The sequence below is a fragment of the Rhizophagus irregularis genome, chromosome 6 (assembly GCF_026210795.1).
Source record: "Rhizophagus irregularis chromosome 6, complete sequence".
NCBI classification, from domain to species: Eukaryota; Fungi; Glomeromycota; class Glomeromycetes; order Glomerales; family Glomeraceae; genus Rhizophagus; species Rhizophagus irregularis.
This window is the reverse complement of record NC_089434.1, coordinates 4,170,668-4,191,295: the sequence shown is the minus strand read 5'-3', so window position 1 is coordinate 4,191,295 and position 20,628 is coordinate 4,170,668. Positions and strand designations below refer to the sequence as shown.

At 28.2% G+C, this 20,628-nt stretch overlaps 3 protein-coding genes across 3 annotated transcripts; 1 reads left to right on the top strand and 2 right to left on the bottom strand.

Annotated features, from left to right (window-relative positions):
- Positions 1-1,253: 1,253 nt before the first annotated feature.
- OCT59_026614 (uncharacterized protein) lies at positions 1,254-2,266 on the bottom strand (the record flags this gene model as incomplete). The annotated part of the gene is made up of 2 exons (XM_066143282.1): positions 1,254-1,723; positions 1,858-2,266. 2 exons carry the CDS (start codon positions 2,264-2,266, stop codon positions 1,254-1,256), a joined length of 879 nt encoding a protein of 292 aa, XP_065992815.1.
- Positions 2,267-15,120: 12,854 nt separating this feature from the next.
- OCT59_026613 (Splicing factor 3B subunit 4) lies at positions 15,121-15,420 on the top strand (the record flags this gene model as incomplete). The annotated part of the gene is made up of 2 exons (XM_066143281.1): positions 15,121-15,207; positions 15,289-15,420. The coding sequence occupies 2 exons, from the start codon at positions 15,121-15,123 to the stop codon at positions 15,418-15,420; spliced, it is 219 nt and encodes a 72-aa protein (XP_065992814.1).
- Positions 15,421-20,238: 4,818 nt separating this feature from the next.
- Positions 20,239-20,545, bottom strand: OCT59_026612 (uncharacterized protein; the record flags this gene model as incomplete). Its single annotated transcript, XM_066143280.1, has 2 exons — positions 20,239-20,460; positions 20,531-20,545. The coding sequence occupies 2 exons, from the start codon at positions 20,543-20,545 to the stop codon at positions 20,239-20,241; spliced, it is 237 nt and encodes a 78-aa protein (XP_065992813.1).
- Positions 20,546-20,628: the final 83 nt, after the last annotated feature.

Genomic DNA, 20,628 nt, shown 5'->3' with positions numbered 1-20,628 from the left:
TTATAAATAAATAAATAAATTTATGTTTTTTTCGCAATATTATATATATTTTATAAATTATGTATACTAAACTTCATGGCAATTAACGTATTTGACATGATCTTTCAAATTTTAAGGAAAATGACAATTGCATAAATCATTTAAAAATTAAATTTATTTACAAATTATGCGTAATACTTAGAAATAAGTTATAATGATCAAAGGATATTTAAAGCACGAGAGAAATATTCGTAAGGTAGTTAGTTATATTATGAAATATGTAATATCTTAAGAAATAATAAATAATTAATAGGAAAGCTACTAATTGAACTTCTCATTTACTAAGTAAAGTAATTCTGTTACAGTCTTCAAAATATTCAAAAATTTCGTTCAAGCGATCCTCGCAAAAAAAATTGTTAAATTCACGTAATCATGCTTTTTTTTTTTAAAAAAAAAAATTAGTTAGCGCATTTATTAATTATAAAAACAAATATATTGATTACATAATTATTATAAATACCTAGAAAATAACAAGAATAAAATTCAAGTTATCCTCCATGATCTATGCTAATTATATAAAATTAACTATACTAACAATTATATAATCTATTCTATTATACTAAACCAGTATAATATTTTATTTACCATGCTCCATTGCTCCATGTCTTTATAACTAATTGAATTCCCTTCAGTCACATCTTGTATTAATTTATCTTTTGCTACTAAACGAATTGTATTTCTAATTATTTTTCTTTTTGTTTATTTTCATCTGTTTTTCCTACTTTTTTAATTTTCCTAAATACTAAATCTATATTTTCCGTCCTTTCTTTTCACTTTCTTTTATCTTGTAACTTTATACCTTTCTCCTTTTCTATTTGTTCACTTCTTCACAGTGTTTTATCCAAATCATCGTCCTGATCTTCTCATAACAATAACTTCAATTAATGCTTTAAATTCTTTCTTATTCGAGATGTAATTAAATTTAATATTATAAACACCTCTTAATAATTCCCATTCACTGGTGTATCCTATAAATACATTTGAGTTTTCACATAATATCTGAATAAAAGCTATATTACAATCTCTCAAAATTTCCACATCTTCATTTTTCTTTCATCAATCAATTTTCTTCATATTCATAAATCAATTGTTCTATTACTTCTCTTACTGTCATCTCATATCCATATATGATTTCAGTCTTCTTTATACCTTAGGCATATTAATCTATACCCTCTTCTCTTTCAAATAGTACACATATGTTGGTAATTCTTTTATTAGATTCTTAATTTAATACGCTCGCTCCTTAGTGATTGAAGTTCTCTTCTAAACCTTTCATCCCCGTCTACTTCATCTGCTTTATCAGAAATACCAAATTCATTGATATATTTGAAATAAACTAAACCAAACTGGATAATATTCATATATGTTGTTTCAGACGCTTTACCTTCTATCTGACTCATACATTCCTTTAAAACCTTCTTCCTTTCAATTTCTTCATTGTGCAGTTGAGGAACGTCTATGTCATCAAAATTCTCCCTTTCGTCATCAGAATTCAACGAAAAATCTTCAATGAATTTCTTAATACAATCAAACATTTCAACTTGAGTCTTTTTCCTATTTCTATTCACAGCAACACCAGTATTACCAGCATCATTATCATCATTTTCATCATCATTTTCATACTGACTCAATTTAATTTTTAATTCATCCATCAAATTACGAAAATCATAAATAGTATCTTCCTCTGCATATTGCCAAAATCATTTTAACGTTCCCAATCAAATTCATTCTTATAATTATAAAAGAATAAATCTTCTATTTTTCTGCTATTAAGAATCTCATACTTCCATATTGCTTCAGTGCACTTTTTCCTCCAACCTCTATAATTTCCTTTAATTAAATTTCTTTTCCAAAATAAATTACATTCATTAGTAATGAGACCTTCTTCTAAAACTTCAAATGCTTGCTTATCCAACTTATTTGTACTCATTAACGCTTGTAATTTTCTTATTTCTGTTCTAACTTCCTCCAAAATTTTTCTTTCATTATTACTACATTCCATTATCTTCATATCCATTTTTTTCAAAAAAATTTCTATGAATATGAGTTCTGTAAAAAATTCATTGTCTAATCTCCTATTACTTAAATTATCTAAAAATTCTCTTAAAACTCTTTTAACATTCTTATTAATCTCTAAAAATACATCACTATTATTTTCAATCAGTACTAAACCAATAATCAAACTTCTTAATAAAACCTTATATTCATTCTCATTATGCATTAACATTTTTGCACTTATCCTTATTTCATTCTTTTTATTTTCCTCTTTACTTCTTATTATCCATGTTATCAAATAATCAAATTCCTTTCTTCCCTCTATACTTACTATACCTTTAATTTTCAAACAATCAATTATTATATAAAACCTATTTCTTTTATCAAGAGTATTCTTGCTTTCTAAAATACTATTTTTCAAACTTCCACAAATTCACATACGTAATCAAACTTTATTAATATTGTAATACAATGCCATAGGCTATTACAATGTAGACGTCCTTAGGACATCTGTTAAATAAAGTATCTATCAGTAAAGTAGTACTTGCACTTGGTGGAGAGGGTGTTGAAGGTGTCATTTGTGTTTTTTGTTTGAACAAATGGTTTATGGTATTTCTGATACTTCTTCCTGTTGAGATAGGCATAACACTTTCAACTGAGTTTTGAGCATTGAAGTAGTTGGGATATACTAAATGGAATATTACACATCATGAAAGCTTTTGTTATTGAACGATTTATTTCATTACAATAACCTTTTCCAATTCTTTATTTTTATAAAAAGATTGAATAGAAGTTTGTCCATCATTTAGCTTTTGTTTTTTAGTTGTTGGAAATGGGGAAGGCATAAATAAACAGAATTTAAATTCTGTATCAAATTTACTTCACGATTTCTTCTATTCAGGTTTCTTTTAATGGAAAATTAATCTTCCCAATAATCAAAGTGTTCTACATGCAACCTGAACAGGAACCCTCACAGAAAATCAAATTCAACATCTAAAAGTGGTTTACAGTTGAAAATACTAATGTATGTGTAGCAACATGTGACCCCATAAGCAATGAATCTTCAGGTCCTCAACTAACCACACTTTACACCCTCTATCTGCCTTCAAGACTTCAGACATCCCATATAATAATAAGTATTATAATAATTTTTTAACTACAATTAATTATCCTGGAGTCTCAGAATTTGACATTTTAAAAAGATGGTATTAGAAGCTCTTTTTTGTTCTAGTAGAATAGATGTTGTATTTGATTTTTTAAATGTTTTTATAAGAAAAATGTTATATTAATAATAAAGAAATATATGAGAAAAAATAAGTTCCCATTATACTGTATTTCACAATATCTCTTTTAATCTTTCTTTAATAAAGTATGCATCTGCAAAAATTCTTGCCAACTGACCCTTGCCTGTGATTAAAAATTATCTTGAGTTGCTCTATATCTTTAGGTTGAAGAACATATTTACTACCATCTTGTATGTTAACTGTAGTCAAATACTATTTTTGTAGTTTTGTTGATACATCATTAGACAAAAAATAAAATTCCAAGTTAGGATATTTGAAACTGAAGGTCATATATTCCTGAGTATAAAAGAATGTTACATTTTTAAAAAAAATCCAGATTTTCCATTAAGTTAATCTTATCATATGACATTTTTTTCTTACAAAACAAAAGAATTTTTTTTTTTGCAAATGAAATTTTTTTTTCTTCATCAAAAAGAAGGTCTTTTTAAATATAAAAAATAACCATAATAAAATATTGTCAATTTTTTGCCAAAAAATAATTTATCATTAAATTAAGCCAAGTGTTTAAAAGTTAAAGTCTAGTAATGTATACTTAATGAAAAAGAGAAACTGTTATTTTATTGGGAATTAATTTACTGTGAATTTCAACCTTTTTGGACTATTAACCATTTCGTTATCATCCAAATTATCAATAGGTTTATTTTCAACTGGATCACAAAAAAAAAAATATGTCTGATAACTCTGCAGTTTAATTAGTTTAAAAAAATTAAATAAATAATGTATTTGAAGTAATATATTATTATTAATTATTCCTCAAACTGACCAAAAAATTTAAGTAATTTAGATGGCTTTAAAAAATTGTTTTTAAAGGGTATTGATCTAGTTTCTTCTTTTTTTAAGAAGCAATTTTATTATATCTTCTGACCCACCAGAATGATATGTTTCCAATTTTTTATCCACAGTTCCGCCATGATCAGTTAATGCCTTAAGACTGTTGAAAACTAAATACACTGTAAGGAGTTCTTTTAAATTTCCAGCATCTGTAAGCAATTATTTAACATTAACAGTTTTAGGTTTATATTCTTGAGCAAAATAAGATGATGAGCATGAGGTAAACTATGCTTTTGAAATTTTTTCTGATTTCAAACTGGATCCAATATGATATATGTTATAAAAGGTGGCTGATAAACTTCCCCAACAAAAGTAATACTAATTCTGGTCTCTGAATCAGACATTTCCTTGAAGAATTCCCATTCCATGTAAACTGTGTTAGGTTGTAAACTTAGATTATATTTACAACACTTACAGTATTTAAGCTATGACTTTTCCAAAAATGTCATTTTTCAATGCAAAATATCATTCAATATTGATTTCAGCTTCATATTAAAGATACGACTTATTAAATCAGGATGATCTTGTGCATTTTGATTCGGAAGAAAGCTGTAAAAGGACCCCGAAATATACATAAAAGGGTCAGGTCAGAGTTTGCGTATAATGAGTCAAAAAAATCATGTAGATCATTCCTTTTATGGATAATCCCAGCCAAAATAATATTTCCTAATTTAGATAATGGCTGAAATTATCGTAATTCCGGCCCTGAAAGAATGCGTATTTTGGACCACTTCTGGACCTGACCTCTACATATATATTTCGGGGTCCTGCTGTAAATACTAAAGATACTATAGGTAGGTTATTAATTAAGCAATAATAGTTCTTCCAAAAACATCAGTTATAAAATATGATCAAGTATGAAATTTCAAGCTCATTCACTTTCACAAATATTTTAGTCATACCAAGGTGCCTGATTCCATAAAAAGCTAGTGGCTGAAAATATGATTAATTGATTTTAAAGTACTTGGCTTGGCTCTTGGCTTTGATAATCAAGTTTTTGGCATCAATTTCCAATATCTAATATAGTACTCTCTGCATTCTTGAGAAACCTTTGAACAGTTAATTATTCAATATTCTCTAACATTTAAATATGATAAAATTATCAAATATATTACCATGATCTTGTTTCAGGCCAGGTTGAATTAATAATTACATTTTAAAATAAAAATTATATTAAATGATTTTTGTTTAATTAATATAGTGTGATCTAAATTCAACCTTATTTGTATATTAAGATAATATTGCATTATTTAAAGCCCTTAATAAAAAACTGAAATTTTCTCTCACTAGCAGTCTTTTTAAAAAATCAGAGGCAGTTACAGAATTCCATCACAAAAAAACTGAAATTCCAAAAATAGATGTGTTGTATATACAAACACCATGCATGGTTTAGTATTTATATAAAATCTTTTTTCTTATTCAAATAACTCCTACTCAACTAATACTTTGGTAGTGATAGATCTTCCAGTTTTATTATATTTCTTAACTCCTCATAGTTGTCATATACATTAATAAAAATATGCAAATTGTTCTATTTTGCATATACTTATAGTCCTGTAATATTGTAATGTTTGTATGTATACTTGCCGCCCATATAAATGGGATTGGGAGAATCCCATATCCCATCCCACCCATATCCCATCCCATATCCCATTTATCCCATCCCATTTGTCATAATCCCATTCCAATCCCAAATCCCAATCCCATTCCAATCCCATATCCCATATCCCATCCCATATCCCATTAATCTTATACATGTATATTGTGTAACCTTACTCCCATTGGTCTATCTATCACGTGATGTTACACAAAATTCCAAAAAAGGAAATTTTTCTTCCCACAAAAAATGAGAGATTTGGTTTCACAAGCATTCCGAAAAAGGCAATTTTTATGCCGATCATATAATTCCGGCCAGAATTACAGCTCTAGTATTACGGTCCTTTTTCAAATTAGTTTTTTGCGATTTTCTCAATATCCAGTGATCCAATTTTGATAAACTTTTTTTTAATTTGTAGCTAATATTAAGCTCTATAAAATAAAAAAATTTCTTGCAAGAAATAATAAAAAAAAGAGCAGATTAGGTTAATTTTTGCAAAAAGCCATTATGAATTCTATAATAGATGTCTGAGGTCCTGTAATATCAATTAAATAAGAATATTTGGAATTAATTTTTTATTGTTGCATTTATAAAAAAACATTACAAAATTATAAATTTTTTATAACAAAAATGTAATATTTTAACTTTATTTTAACCTATCTATTAAAATAATAAAAAATTTATCTATAAAATAATAAATAATAATTCATTAACATCAAATGCTTAGTATTTAATTAAAATGGCTTGGTATTCAATAAAAATGGATTTAGTTTTCTAATTTTTTTAATTTAAATTTAAATTATTAGCATATACAGTATAAGATATAATATCTTTAAAGAGATTTATTTATAATTTTTTGTATATTTAATTATTTGTAAAGTATTAACCTATTAAGCATTCATATTATTATCATATAATCTGTAATTAATCAATTCTTAGATTAAAGAGTATTATATTTGAAAAAATTTTATGTTAAAAAAGAAGGAGTTTGCTATTTATCGCCGGAGTCACGTAATTTTTAATTTTGGCCGGAATTAAGTGATCGACATAAAATTTCCTTTTTTGGATTATCGTGTAACTCATTTCCCCGTTTTTGATGAGAATCAAAATTGCCTTTTTTGGATTGTGTAACGTTACTCAAGTGCCCAAAAAAGGAAATTTTGACCGGAATTATAAAATTTGGCTGAAATTATAGGAAATGGGATTTGGGATGGGATTTGGGATTTGGGATGGGATTGGGATTGGGATTTGGGATTGGAATGGGAATGGGATTTGGGATTTGGGATGGAATGGGATGGGATGGGATGGGACTCCCATCCCATTTAAATGGGCGGCAAGTATATTTGTATGTACGTTTAATAAATTCTTCATGGTTAGGATTATCAGAGGATGAAATCTTCCCAGTATATCTCAATATTTTCCCAGAATTCTGCTATTTCAAGTCCCCAATATTCCAGTTGCACAAAATAATCAATAGCGGATTTTTTGACGAAGTGTACAATAGTTAAATCTTCTTCTTTCAGCACTTTTATCCAATTTTGTATTATAAAAGAGTTTACTGTGAAAGAGTAGAAATTTTAAATTTCAAATATGAATAATATGATGTATATGCGTATCTACATGATTATTTCTATTCCTGAAATCAGTATGTAGTAAAGTTATTCTTTTACCAAAGTTTCATCAAAAGTGATACGTTTTTTGTTGCACATACACATAGTAGAATTATAGATCATCCATTCTTTATAAATCTTTATAAAAGAACCTTAATGGAGATTTACAGATCATGTCTTAAATTATATCATGCCATTATATACTGAAAAGGAATTTTAATTTCATAAATTAAACATTCAATTAGCACTTCTACTGAGGCATCTTGCATAATTGAAATCGTTGATGATGATACATTAGAAGATATTCGGTAGGAAGTGCAAAGAGGAATGCTTGACATTACATGAGATAACATATTTACTATCCATATATGCCATACTGAAAAAATTATACTTATTTCTTCAATATTTTCAATATTTCAAGAATAAACACAAAACAGATTGGAGATTTAGTAATAATATAACCAATAGAATTAATATGACTATTGGATAAGGTAAAAATTAGGTGAAATTTTTGAGAATTCATTTGCAGAAATATTGGAAAAGCTATCTTTGAAGCCTTCATAATTGATCTTACATGTGAGAAATATGTAATACTTGGTAAAACTCAATAAGATTATATGGTAAAATATCCATTAAGGCTGTGTAATGAGTTTGGCTGTGCAATATATAAGTATTTATGATTATGTGATTTTGGCTGTGCATATGATTTTGGCTATGCAGTATATAATTCTGATTGTGTTGCACAAGTAATAATAATTGAATAGCACATAATTTATTTGTCACAATTGCACCAATAATGTAATTTATCTGTTAAAATATAATCTAATCTATTAAATATTAATAAATAAATTTTTACAACTTTTTTATTTTAAGTAAATTTATTAAATGTTCATAATTTTATAAATTCATTCAACATAATTCATATAGGTTCTTTCACACAAGGCTTTAGTATCGGGTATGACTCATTTCACCAACAATCATTTCACCAACAGGATCATTTTACCAACAGTCATTTCACCAGACAGTTACGAAATCCTTATCCACTTGCCCTCACTAACCTTATCCTAACCCTAATACTAACCCTAATTCCTTACCTATCCTAATCCTAATCCTAATTTTCTTACCTAACCCTAATAACTCTAATCCTAAATTCCCTTGTCGGTGAGATAATTGTTGGCGAAACATTTGTCTGCGAAATGTCCTGTCAGTGAAATGTCTGTCGGTGAGATAATTGTCAGTGAAATGATTGTCAGTGAAATGTGACTCTTAGTATCAGCATCAATATGCTTATCTTATAATATTCAATAAAAATGGTTTGAGTTTCGAGGAATGTTTATAAAAGTAAAAATTCAATATTCCAATTACTGATAATTATAAACATTAGCGTCATAATCATCATAATCATAAGATTATATTTCGTAATTATCATTTGGTGAATAATTTTTATTCACTTACATTAATTCTATTACATATATGTAACCACGTTTCAATTTACATAAAGCAGAAAGTATACATTTTTTGTTTTTAGAGGCTTGATTAATAAAAGCAGTAGATTAATTTTTTATCATTCCTTAATTACAAAATGATAAGAACCACTCAAAAAAATGTGATTAGCTCATTTTGATATTTTTAAGTAAATAATTACTAAGTAACTATGCTTCAGATAGCGCCATTTATTAATGTGTACGCATTTAACATGTAGGTTTTTTGATAAACAAATAGCAGTTATTTTTGCAATAAAATTACTTTGGTTGTTGTAAATTTTTTATTTGGAATTGGTTCAATATTCTTAAATTCTTGGTGCTCATATTCTTAATATGCATTGTATAACAACCGAACGTTTTGTTATGTCTCTTGAAAGATTATAATTTATTTAAAACTTTATTTCTAGGTCCATATATTTTAATTCATAAAGTAGAGCTGTAGAGGTCATTACATATACAGTAAATTCCAAGATAAATACACGTATATAAATTTTAGAATTTCGCATTCTTGATGTACCTAACTTCTTTTTTTTTTAACCATATGAGCAAAAGTAAGTACATGTTATAGCATTTATTTCTGGCCAATAGTAGATTGATGACTCGAGTTATAATATACAGAGGAAGGCATTTTTTCAGAGCCGTGCCAGTCAATATGATTAAATTTACGCAAACTCGTACTCTACCTTTTTATATTATTATTTTTAATTTATATTTATTCATTTATTTGTCCTGTTTGTCAAATAAAAAATTTATCATTATTGATAGTCTAGTTACTTTGTAATTTAGCGTCTAGTATCTGTTATGTATTCTCTGTTCTTGTCATTATAATAAATAAAAATAAATATAAATATCCGATAAACAATTGTGGTCCCATGTTCATAGACGTGTGTAAGTAAATTGTCTAAAATCACAAACATCTGAAGGAAAGAAGGATGATTTAAACAAGAGAAATCTTGTGGTGGTAACCATTATCACGCACTTACAAAACACGTGACAAGGAAGGATATAGTACGTAAGTACATACGATCACTCAACCGGTCAGTATTTTTTTTAGTATAGAATGATTCTTTTATTGCTAGTACTGACATTTAGTTGCACGATGACCTTACCGAGCGTATAATTTGGCATTGTCTTGGCTAGGGGTAGGTAACTCCTTGATTTAGTATTAATAACGATTAGTTGACGAAAAATAGAGTTAGAATTAGGAATTGTAATTATGATGCTACGTTTCTCAATTTACTAAATAGTAAATAAATAATTATGTAAGTAAATTAAATTGGTATAATTTCAGCCAAAAAATTAAATATTTTTTAAGTTTAATTAACTGATTAGGGTTTTTGAGTAGTTCCAACATTTAGAAAAACATATATATACACATATTAAATTTTATGGTTACTGACTATGATTAGGAGTTTGTTTTTCAAATATTTATATATATTAGTATGAACGTGCTATTGGATGATTGTCAGATGTACGCAAAAAGAATAATTAAATAAATAATGCAAAAAAATAATTATTTAATATTATTAAATATATATAGTAATTAAATACAAAGGAGTAGAATATCGGAATATCGTTAAAACAGAGTTAAAATCATTCAACCTTATATGTGTGAAAATATGCAAGTAATAATGTTTTAAAAAAATTCTAAAATATATAAATGTTGTAATACATCCAAAAATCTAAGATGCGACTTCTTCAAGTTCTATTAATTATGGTAATTGCATATAAAGTCATGTTTAAAATGACAACCAACCTTTTTATAGGACAATAAGATTTTAAATAAATTATCATTTAGAATTTGATACTTGCCAAATAGATATTTCATTCGATCTATTACAAAATTAATGTGAAGAGATAAGAAGGATTTTTCATTTATTTTAACTGCAGATGTCACAGCCTCACAGGTAAGAAATAACATTTTTAATTCACGAATTCACACGGATTACATGTTCTAGATTATATTTTATCAATAGAATGGGCTAGAATTAACAAACTTTATTCACAATTCCTCTTTGTGTTGAATTTACAAATAATATATATATGTGTATGTATTTTTATTATTTATAGTATGGCATTTTTATCAGATGAAGGAAAATATATAAATAAAAAAAAATGCAAGTATTAAACCATCTTGAAGATAGTATTCATCGACATCTCGAATTCCTTATCTGACATCATGTTTTTTACCTGAATTTAAACACCAACAATTTTTCATTTGCATTATGGCATTTACTTATGAAAAATGGATATGACATTTTAATATGATCACGTGGGATGAAAAATTGGTGTTATTGGGGAAGAAATTGAAATACGATTAAATCATTTGAATTAAAGTAATAAAATAAAGATTTAATTTTTAATATAAAATAAAGAAGTACAGAGTTTAAAGGGAGCAATTTCTCGTTCCCCAACCAATTTTTTTATAAAAAGCGAAGCTTTTTTTGTTTTTTAAAAAAAAAACTTTTGTATCATTTGTTATTTGTTATAAGATAAATTATAGAAAAAGTTGACTATCTATCTATGTATATTTGTATTAGTTGCTTATTAAATAACTGCCATTAATTATAGATCACGTTAGGCGCGACAAAAAAAATGTAAAAATAAATAATCAATCAATAAAAACTGATAAGATTATCGCACAAAATTTGAAAAATCAACTTTTCACGAACTCTTTTGCCTTTTTTAGCCTCCGTTTTTATGCTTTGTACTTGCTTTGTATAAATTAGAGAAAAAAATTTTTTTTTTTTTAATTGTTTATGTGTACATGCTTAATAAAAGATATTTTTTACGTACTCTATTCTGAATAAAAACATTTTTCTCGCTTATTTCAATGAAATATATGCTTTATTATTCGTAATTAAGATCTCAATTTCTTGTCAGAGAAACCAGCCATTCTTCTTCGTCTTTCCTCCTAATCTTTTATTCTTTGATCTGTTGGAGCCTCTCAAAACTAAAGGGTTTGAAGAGATCTTTGATAGAATAGACTCAGAACACCGCCACAAATGAGAGACCGGCTGTAAATTCTTTGCTGTCAAGATCTATTATAGCCTTCTGTAACGTGAATCCCTGGCTCTTGTATACGGTAATGGCCCATGCGAGACGAACAGGAATCTGTAGTCATGAACATAGTATTCCGGAATTATACTCCCAGTTACGTCGAATAACTCTTTGTGCCCTCTAAGCTGGTAAGAGTAGGACCTTCGTAATTGACGTACTCACGAACTTGTATGTGTTCAATACTGGATTTTTTGACATCATAAAATAAATAAAAAAAAATTTTTTTTTTTAAAAAAGTCTAAATTCTTTTCAATTCTTTGTCAAAAGAAGCCAAAACTGCCACAGAAAGAGAAGGCGGCCCTTGATCTCCTCTGAATAAAATATCCTGACTGATCCCATCGCACCATTAACTTATCCAGCTTCCGTTCACAAGTTTGCCGTCAGCAAAATACGTGCACCTCTTGTCAGTAACAATTTTATTTCACGGTCTATGTGCAACATCATAATTTGCTTTTTCGGCTTCGTTGCTGATTGTATGTACAGCATGAATTTTAGCAACAGGAGCATTCAGTGACCTGAGCTTATCAATGTTGACTGCATCAACACCTTCCACCTCGTTAGCATGAACATAGAGTTGAAGAATCTTAATCTTTATTCTCTATTATATCTATCTTTCCTTCAAATAGTGTAGTAAGCACCTTCCAGTCATCTAATATAGACTCTCCATTACGCAACCGTAAGAGAAGGCCACTAAAGTTTTGCTGCTCTTTTGGTATTCCCAGATTGGCGTTGAACAACATCAAGTTTGTATACTTCTTTAAACTGATGGTATGCTGCGATACCGTTATTAAACAATTGATCTTGCGGAATGTTGGTATACATAGGAAGATCAAGCACAGACGGAGGTTGTCCAAAGTCATAGCTGTTCTACTACCAAAGGGTTCATTACTATGTTCTTGCTGAGTCTCATGTCGATTAATCCAAACATTCGGCAACTGATTATACTTTCTCATCGATTACAATATAGCTGCTGTAGCTGTTCACCATTAATGACAAGACTTCTATTAGCAATTTATTAGGATGGAAAGCGCTGAATGGATTGTAATCCCATTGATGTTGAAAGCTACATCTGTTGGCGTAAGAACAACTCAGACCCGACTCCTATCATCTCACGAAGTTTACTTCATATTTCATTATTGAAGTATGTTTTTCCATTTCCTGCAGTCCGCTCAATTCGATGGTCTTTAAGTATATCGTTGTAATGCGACTCTATTCGCTTGAAGGCCATCATTTAATATCTGATAATCCAAGGTACCTGTATTTAGAACGTTATTTTCTTGCCAATTAATGGAAACTCTACTCACAAAAGTATCTGCTTCCAGAAAGTCTGTATTGGAATATCTTTGCCTAGCTTCGTTAATCCAATCGTAGCTCCAATCCATATTTCGTAAACCTAGGTCGGAAGGACTGTCGATGATTGCATTTCTGCTAGAAACATCCAATCAAATCAAAATTCGTCGTTATCATCATCTTTGAGAGTAGGGATTGGAATCAATTCCCATTATTAGAATCGATTCTAAAATCGATTAATCGCGATTAATCGTTTCCGATTTTTTTTTATACTATTTATAATAGGTGTGTTTAAACACATATTATGTGATTACAAAAAATTACAGTGATCGACGAACAAATTTCCTTTTTTGGAAATTTGTACAACCTTGTGCGATAGCAACTTGAATTTTATTGGGAGATAAAATTTCCTTTTTAGGAAGTTTGTGTTCTGTCACATGATTCGCGAGCGGAATTATGAATTTGGCCAAAATTAACTATTATGAACAAATAATAATTTACGGTCAAATTAACGGAACTGCGCCACAATAAGTAGATTCGATTTTTATTCGAGATTCGATTTAAAATCGATTCTTATCAATTTTCGATAGTTTCGATTTTAATCGAATCTTTTCCGATCCCTATTCGAGAGTTTCTTCATCCTTTTCATCAACAATTTCGTTTGGTTTGTTATTTACGGGTGCCCAAGCATATCAATTAAATCAGCGTTTGATTACTTCAATATGGCGGTCGTATAAAGCTGACTATGGAATGTCTCAGTCAATTGTTGAAGATCTTAATTCTGAGGCAAAACTCTTCCCATTGAGGGCCTTTACACAAAGGTAATTGCGCAGAAAGTTACGTATTATGTTTGAAATACGTAAAATCATCAAATTAAGCAGGTCAATCTTAGTATCTCTTTAAAAATGATTGTTCCGCCCGTCCAGAATCGACTATATTAAACTCTCCACTTTCTCTGGTGCCACGAATCCACCTTAGCGTTTTCTTATTAAGATTCAAGCATACAGATGTCCTACTTGAATGGTAGAGGGGAATACCTAAGAGAAGGTGGAAAGTTTTTTGAGCAGAAATATTGTTTTGCGGCTTGCGTACTTTGAAACATACTGCAAGGCTACATGAATAACATTTGCTCGCCAACCTTGCAATTGAAGCCGGCTATGTTGGTTGACCAATGGGTCGCCTTTTGACTTATAAGTTCTGGCTGATCACGTTCCTCTTCATGTACGAAGGTACGTTTGACACTTTCCTTTGGGTAATTGAATTTGCAAAGGCAATACGAAGGACTATAACGTGTGTGTCATTGCAGCTTATTGACAAAGATAATGTAATCTTGTTCATCATCTTTTGCTTTTTTAAGGTACGTTAAGACCTGGATTTATCGTTGTGACGAGCGAATCAAGATATTGTGCTACATTATTCATCTCGTTTTCATTCGGGTCCATTCTATTTTAGTTGCGTTTCGTCTTTTTCCGATTCCATGCACATGGACACTACTCAGTGTTACCACTTGAAACTGTACCACCAATCTTCTAAATTCCATTGGCGTTTTATAACATCTTAAAGAAAAAATTACAATTTGTAAGTATTACGAATCTTAGTAGCTTTTTTTTTAATATTATGGAACGGTTTACTAACCGTTCTTTTTTTATATGTTTCGGGTAGATTTCCGAAGAACGGAAAAAGTGGAACCAAGATTATTTAGCGTCAAAAAATTTTTTTTTTCTTGACATTATGGCTCGTCCATTGGTAACCTTATTTGGGAGTTAATGCTTCTGGCAGGACCTGTTAGTAATTTTCACTGCTCATTTTTATTTTGTTATAAGTTCAGCATTACTAATCAGAAAATATATTTTAACTTCAAGTCAATGTTTACTTACCAGAAGATCGTGTAATTCAAACACATCAAAATTATGGATTTTGTGAGTATGAGTGAAGAGGATGCAGATTATGCTATTAAAATAATGAATCAAATCAAGCTCTATGGAAAACCTATTCATGTCAATTAAGTAAGCTGAAACATTTTGTTTTGTTTTTATTGTTTGCTGTGTAGTATTGACGCTTTGTCGTATTATTATTAGGCAACTTCAGACAAAAAGAATTTGGACGTAGGCGTTTCATTATTTATAAGGAACTTGGATTCTGGTGTTGGTGAAAAAATGTTGTATGATACGTTCAGCGCTTTTGATGTTATCGTACATACTCCCAAGTAGTGCTTCGATCTGGATGAAAACTTGAATATTTTCATATGACGATTATGGCTGAGAAAGATTATGAATTTCAGATTTAAACAGACTATAACATTAAAGTATTATTATCCCAAAAATTTATACTAATTCTGGCCAAACTCATAGTGCCAGCGAAATTTAATGAAATTCAATCTGGATGAAAATCCGGATAAAACCGCTATGGATCGAAGCACTACTCCCAAGGTATTAATATAGATTAATAATCTATCGAGTTCATTTTGCATATTTAATTTTATTTAGTCGAAATATTTAATTTAGATTACATGACTGGTAATAGTAAAGGATATGGGTTTATTTCATATGATAATTTCGATTCTTCAGATGCGGCAATTGATGCAATATCTGAATAAACCAATTACTGTATCATACGCATTCAAAAGGGTAAAGGTGAAAGACATGGAAGTGCTGCAGGTTCGAATTTCTTCTGAATAGAATGTATTACTTTCAATTGATCATTTTTTTTTATTGGCATACCTTGAACGTTCATTGCACCAAAGCGAAGAAAATCAAAGTCTTTGTTTGCAGATGTTCGTCCACCTACTGTTCCACCTCCAATGATAGTAGCGTCAGGCGTATTTTTATTTGATATGTTGTTTATCAAGAAAACGGGTAAGGAATCTAATTTATTTACATTACAATGCTATATCACTTAATCATGTTCATTTTCATTTTCACTTTATTATGCAATTTATTTGAAAAAATATTTTTTGAATGTCATAGAATACTCAAAAATTACAATTCGTAAGCATTACGAATCTTTTTTTGTTTTTTTTTAATATTATGAATCGGTTACTAACCGTTCTTATTCTTTTTTTAATAGGTTTGGGTGGGCTTCTGAAGAACAAAAAAGAACTAAGATTTGTAAGTATTATGAATCTTAGCAATTTTTTTTTTAAAAAAAAGAAACGTTATACTGTATTAACGTTTCTATTTCGTTATTTTGTAAGAACTCCGAGGCCTTCTTTCTCTCTTCCTTTCTGAATTTTCTTCAGCTTTGGTGATTTTCTTTTGTAGAGCGTGTAGATCAGCGTCTTGGAATCGGTAGTTTTATTTTCTTATTATTAATTTTTTTCTTTTAATTTGTAGAAATCGACAGATTCGCACTTCCTGGACCGAATTGGTAGGTATTGAAGTGTTTCACTTCAAAACTTTTTTTAAAAATTTTTTTATTAATTTTTTTCAGTTATCTTTTTTTTTGTAGGTTCAGCTTCCTTAAACTTTCTGGATCCTGGATGATAGGATCGATTGGTAAGTTTTAAAACAGTTCGTTTTGAAACTTTTTTTTTAATTTTGTCTTTCCGAATTTTATTTCAGGTTGGACTTAGACTTGGACTTTAATTTTTCTTTAGGTATAGTGAGACGGATGCGGATCACGTGATTGTGAAAATTGTGGATTACTATGTTGACTTTTTTTATTTTGTAAAATCTTACATTGATTTAATAAAAACCTAATTTTTTTGACTAAATATAGTTTCACATAATTGTTTAAAATTAATTGTATAGTCATTAAATATAGCTTTAATTATTAACAAGTTAACAATATATAACTTATATATAGGTTATTTAGATAAATTAGATTAAATTGTAAATTAATACTAATAAAAAGTAATTGGAATTGCAAAAAATTTGATAAATAAAAACCAGTTATCAAATTTTATATATTCGTTGCCAAATAGATTGTTATTATATATATAAAGCATTAGCTTTTTATTTTATTTGCTTGTTTCACAATTGATTTTTTAATTCAAAAAAAAAAAATTTTAAAATAAAATTTAAATTAAAAAATTGGATGATTATAAATTAAAATATACATTATACTAATTTTATTAAAAAAATCTATTTGTTAGTTGTTAAAAAGTTGAAATTAAAGTTTCTATTTAATATTAATTTATAAAGATTATATTTCATACTATAGTATTTAATATCATAATTATATAATTAATGCATTTTCTTATTTATTATTACCTTAACTTTTTATTTTATATGAATTATTAATAATTTGGTTAAATTGATATTATTAATATAATAATTATATTTCAATATAAAATATAAGTATATACTTTACAAATTTTTTTTATTTTGCAATATTTGCAAGAATAGTACTAACCAAATTTTTTTTTCCACATGTTTTTAAGATTACTAAAAATATTAATTAGAATAACTAAACTTCTTTGATAATTTAAGCTATAATTTTTATAAAAATATATATTATAATATTAAATACTACCAGTAGTACATGTATATTTTAGTAAATTTTATTTACAAAAATACTAAATAACAACCAAATTAATTAAAGATATATTTTTATATTTAATTTTTTATTATAATATATAGTTAATTGTTAATAACATAGTGCAATATTAAATTTTTTAAAAAAAAACCAATTATAAAATTTACTTTCTTATTTATTGCATTTTTTGCATTTCCAATTACTTTTTGCCAACAATTTACTTATCAAAATAATTAAATAAAAGTAATTAAAATTTGATTTTAAAATGAATAAAATACAAGTTTATAAACTTAAAAGTCAAATTTTATTTTATAAATTATTAGTACTTTAAATATAATATTATTAGTTCTACTGAAAAAAAATTTTTACTTCAAAATAAAAAAGTTCTCATAGTTTATAGATATTATGCCACTATATAATATTTATATTATCTATTTATATATATATTTTTTTTGTATCATAATTTTTATGAAGAGTTTTTACTTTTTAGCCTAGAACTAGCTGATTCAGTCCTAAATTTATATGAAAAGCATTTTAGTGATTTTATAAAAGATTCAAAAAAATGATATACTGTATATGTAAATTGTAAATAAAAGTTTTTTTGAAACTTTTATATTTATGAATTATATAATAAAAAATTCTGGATTTTTGCTAAAAAGAAAAATAACAGTACAAATACTCTTATATAGTAATCAATTCAAAGTTTCTAAATAGCAGACCCAACCAAAAAATCCCCATATGTACCATTGTAATACAATTAAAAATTTACAAATCTAAATATATAAAAAAAAAAAATTTTTTTGTATTATGGAATTTTTTTTAATATTTCTTCATTTTTCTCTTTATTCTCTTAAATTTTTTTTTTCTTGTAATTAACATATTTCAATTACTATATAATATTATTTTTAAAAAATATTTAATAAGTTCATTTTTTAACAGATTAACTAAAAAAAAATGTCCAAACTTAATTATTATATTCTAAGAATTACAAGATGAATTGATGAATTTACTAACTAAACTCTTAGTTTCAAGCTGATTAGAATAAACTTTAAAATTAAATTTTCCATCAATTGAAAAAAATTTGAAGTCTAATTTTATTTAACAGTTTCTCTAATAGAAGCAAAAATCATGAAAGCTATATTCATCATAAAAAGTCGCATCAGAAATTTAGATATACTGATGGTCAAAATCAGACTTACTAATTAATATTAATATATATAGTAAATCCTAATGTAAGTCTTACTGATGAAGAAATTATTAATTTGGTACAAGCTGATTAATTAAGTAATGATGATGAAAATACCTGCAATATCAGTAAAAAAGCAGTTGGTGGACTAGAAACTTTTAATTAATTTTTTTAAACTGAATTTTACCCATAGAAAATATTTACAGGTAGTTAGAGTGAAAGAGTTTAATTCGAAAAGCAAAGTACACGATTTATTTGTGATATGGAATAATTGTATTTTTTTTTAATGTAATAAGATAATGCTGGTTGAAAGAAAATAACCGTTATTACATAGACATTATAATCGATAATGAAATTCTTCAATCCTTGCCTTTCGATGGTTCCATTGATAACCGGCTTCATTTCGCAGCGCTATCGTCTGTTTTGGCTCTGGTTCGGGTCCTCGATTAAACTCGATTCAGAAAACTCGCGACATCAAATTATGTTTCTTTCCTGGTTAATATTAGCAAGAACACGAAATTCTGAACGTTGTTCAACCGTTGTCAAATCCATTAAACGTGTAATGATATTGCGGTAAAATACTCGAATAGTTGCTGAAGATTTGGATCATTATGAGGAGGATGATGTAATCACGCGTACTTTCGTCCTTTGGTTCATCACGAAGATGTCGTCATCCAAAACACCCTTAACCGTATGCGAAAAGAAAAATATCCTATGGAATGGCCACATATAAATAATCATCCCATCAATGAAATCCAAACGCCAGGCCAACATTATACCCAACTAGATGCGCAGATCTTTCGTGCGGAGCGTATTAAAAATGTAAAACCTGCACCTGTATAAAGAAAGGAGATTTGCATGCTATTCCCATTGGTAATAAATACTTTGCTCCGAATTCTCAAATGCATTGGCGAACACTACAAGAAGGGAAGGTGTATTTTAAATAAACCTTGCCGATGCTCAAATCACTCTACGGCTCTACGCGGTTCTCGACACATGATTAAACAGATAGGTCCAGAAGGGTTGATGTAAGTTTGATGTTCTTCACATTAAGTGCTGTAGACCTACATTGGCCCGAGCTCCATAAACTCATGCCGTCTAACGGAAATCCTGCAGATGGGTCGACTACTGGTCCCAATCTCCAAAACATTATCGATAATCCCCTGGTTTTTCAGTAAGCGATTTAAGATTATTGAGTATTCTATGACATTCAAAAAATATTTATTCAAATAAATATGATTAAGTGATATAGCATTATAATGTAAATAAATTATAATATTATACACATAGATTCCTTACCGTTTTCTTGATAAACAACATATCAAATAAAATACTCCTGACGCTCCGTTCATCATAGATAGATAGTCTAGGCGATGATTGTGTTGCTGTTTGTGTATTTGTCCCTGGCGCATGATATCCTCCGTGTTGGAGAAACGATTGGAAGTGGTATGCCAGGACGAGACATTCCAGTATTTATTTGTTGTGGTGAAGCTGGCGAACTCCTATCATTGGAGGTGGAACAGTAGGTGGACGAACATCTGCAAACAAAAGACTTTGATTTTCTTCGCTTGGGTTGCCAATAAACGTTCTAGGTATACCAATAAAAAAAAATGATCACCCATTGAAAGTAATACATTCGATTCGGAAGAAATACGAACCTGCAGCACTTCCATGTCTTTCACCTTTACCCTTTTGAACGCGTATGATACAGTAACTGGTTTATTCAGATATTGCATCAATTGCCGCATCTGAGAAT